The 1085-nt window shown below is 48.1% G+C and overlaps 1 protein-coding gene across 1 annotated transcript; it reads right to left on the bottom strand.

Annotated features, from left to right (window-relative positions):
* Positions 1-3: 3 nt before the first annotated feature.
* LOC123254129 (cell wall protein DAN4-like) lies at positions 4-686 on the bottom strand (the record flags this gene model as incomplete). Its single annotated transcript, XM_044683191.1, has 1 exon — positions 4-686. A coding segment is annotated over one exon (683 nt), but the record flags the coding sequence as incomplete, so codon positions are not given.
* Positions 687-1085: the final 399 nt, after the last annotated feature.

The raw sequence follows: 1085 nt of genomic DNA, 5'->3' as shown, positions 1-1085 counted from the left end.
TGTGGTTGAACTTGTAGTACTCTCAGTTGTAGCAGTGGTAGTGGCTGCTGTGGACTCATTTGGAGTTGTGGTTGAGCCTGTAGTGGACTCAGTTGGAGTTGTGGTTGAGCCTGTAGTGGACTCAGTTGCAGCTGTGGTTGAACTTGTAGTACTTGCTGTTGTAGGTATTGTGGAGCCTGTTGTGGACTCAGTTGTAACAGTGGTAGTGGCTGTTGTGGACTCAGTTGGAGCTGTGGTTGAGCTAGTAGTGGACTCAGTTGTAGTTGTTGTAGTGGTTGTTGGGGACTCAGTTGGAGCTGTGGTTGAGCTAGTAGTGGACTCAGTTGCAGTTGTTGTAGTGACAGTTGTGGGCTCTGTTGTAGATGTGGTTGAACTTGTAGTACTCTCAGTTGTAGCAGTGGTAGTGGCTGTTGTAGGCTCAGTTGGGGGTGTAGTTGAGCTTGTACTGGACTCAGTTGTAGCTGTTGTAGTTGTAGACTCAGTTGTAGCTGTGGTTGAGCCTGTGATGGACTCAGTTGTAGCTGTGGTTGAGGCTGTGGTGGACTCAGTTGTTGCTGTGGTAGTGGCTGTTGTGTACTCAGTTGTAGCTGTGGTTGAACTTGTAGTACTCTCAGTTGTAGCAGTTGTAGTGCCTGTTGTAGGCTCAGTTGGAGGTGTAGTTAAGTTTGTACTGGACTCAGTTGTAGCTGTGGTAGTTGTAGACTCAGTTGTAGCTGTGATTGAGCTAGTAGTGGACTCAGTTGGAGTTGTGGTTGAGCCTGTTTTGGACTCAGTTGTAGTTGTGGTTGAGCCTGTGGTGGACTCAGTTGTTGTGGTGGTAGTGGCTGTTGTGGACTCAGTTGTAGCTGTGGTTGAGCTTGTAGTACTCTCAGTTGTAGCAGTGGTAGTGGCTGTTGTGGACTCAGTTGCAGCTGTTGTTGAGCCTATAGTGGAGTCAGTTGCAGCTGTGGTTGAACTTGTAGTACTTGCAGTTGTAGGTGTTGTGGAGCCTGTTGTGGACTCTGTTGTAACAGTGGTAGTGGCTGTTGTGGACTCAGTTGGAGCTGTGGTTGAGCTAGTAGTGGACTCAGTTGTAGTTGTTGTAG

The sequence above is a fragment of the Gracilinanus agilis genome, unplaced genomic scaffold (assembly GCF_016433145.1).
Source record: "Gracilinanus agilis isolate LMUSP501 unplaced genomic scaffold, AgileGrace unplaced_scaffold15427, whole genome shotgun sequence".
NCBI classification, from domain to species: Eukaryota; Metazoa; Chordata; class Mammalia; order Didelphimorphia; family Didelphidae; genus Gracilinanus; species Gracilinanus agilis.
This window is presented reverse-complemented; position numbering and strand designations above follow the sequence as displayed.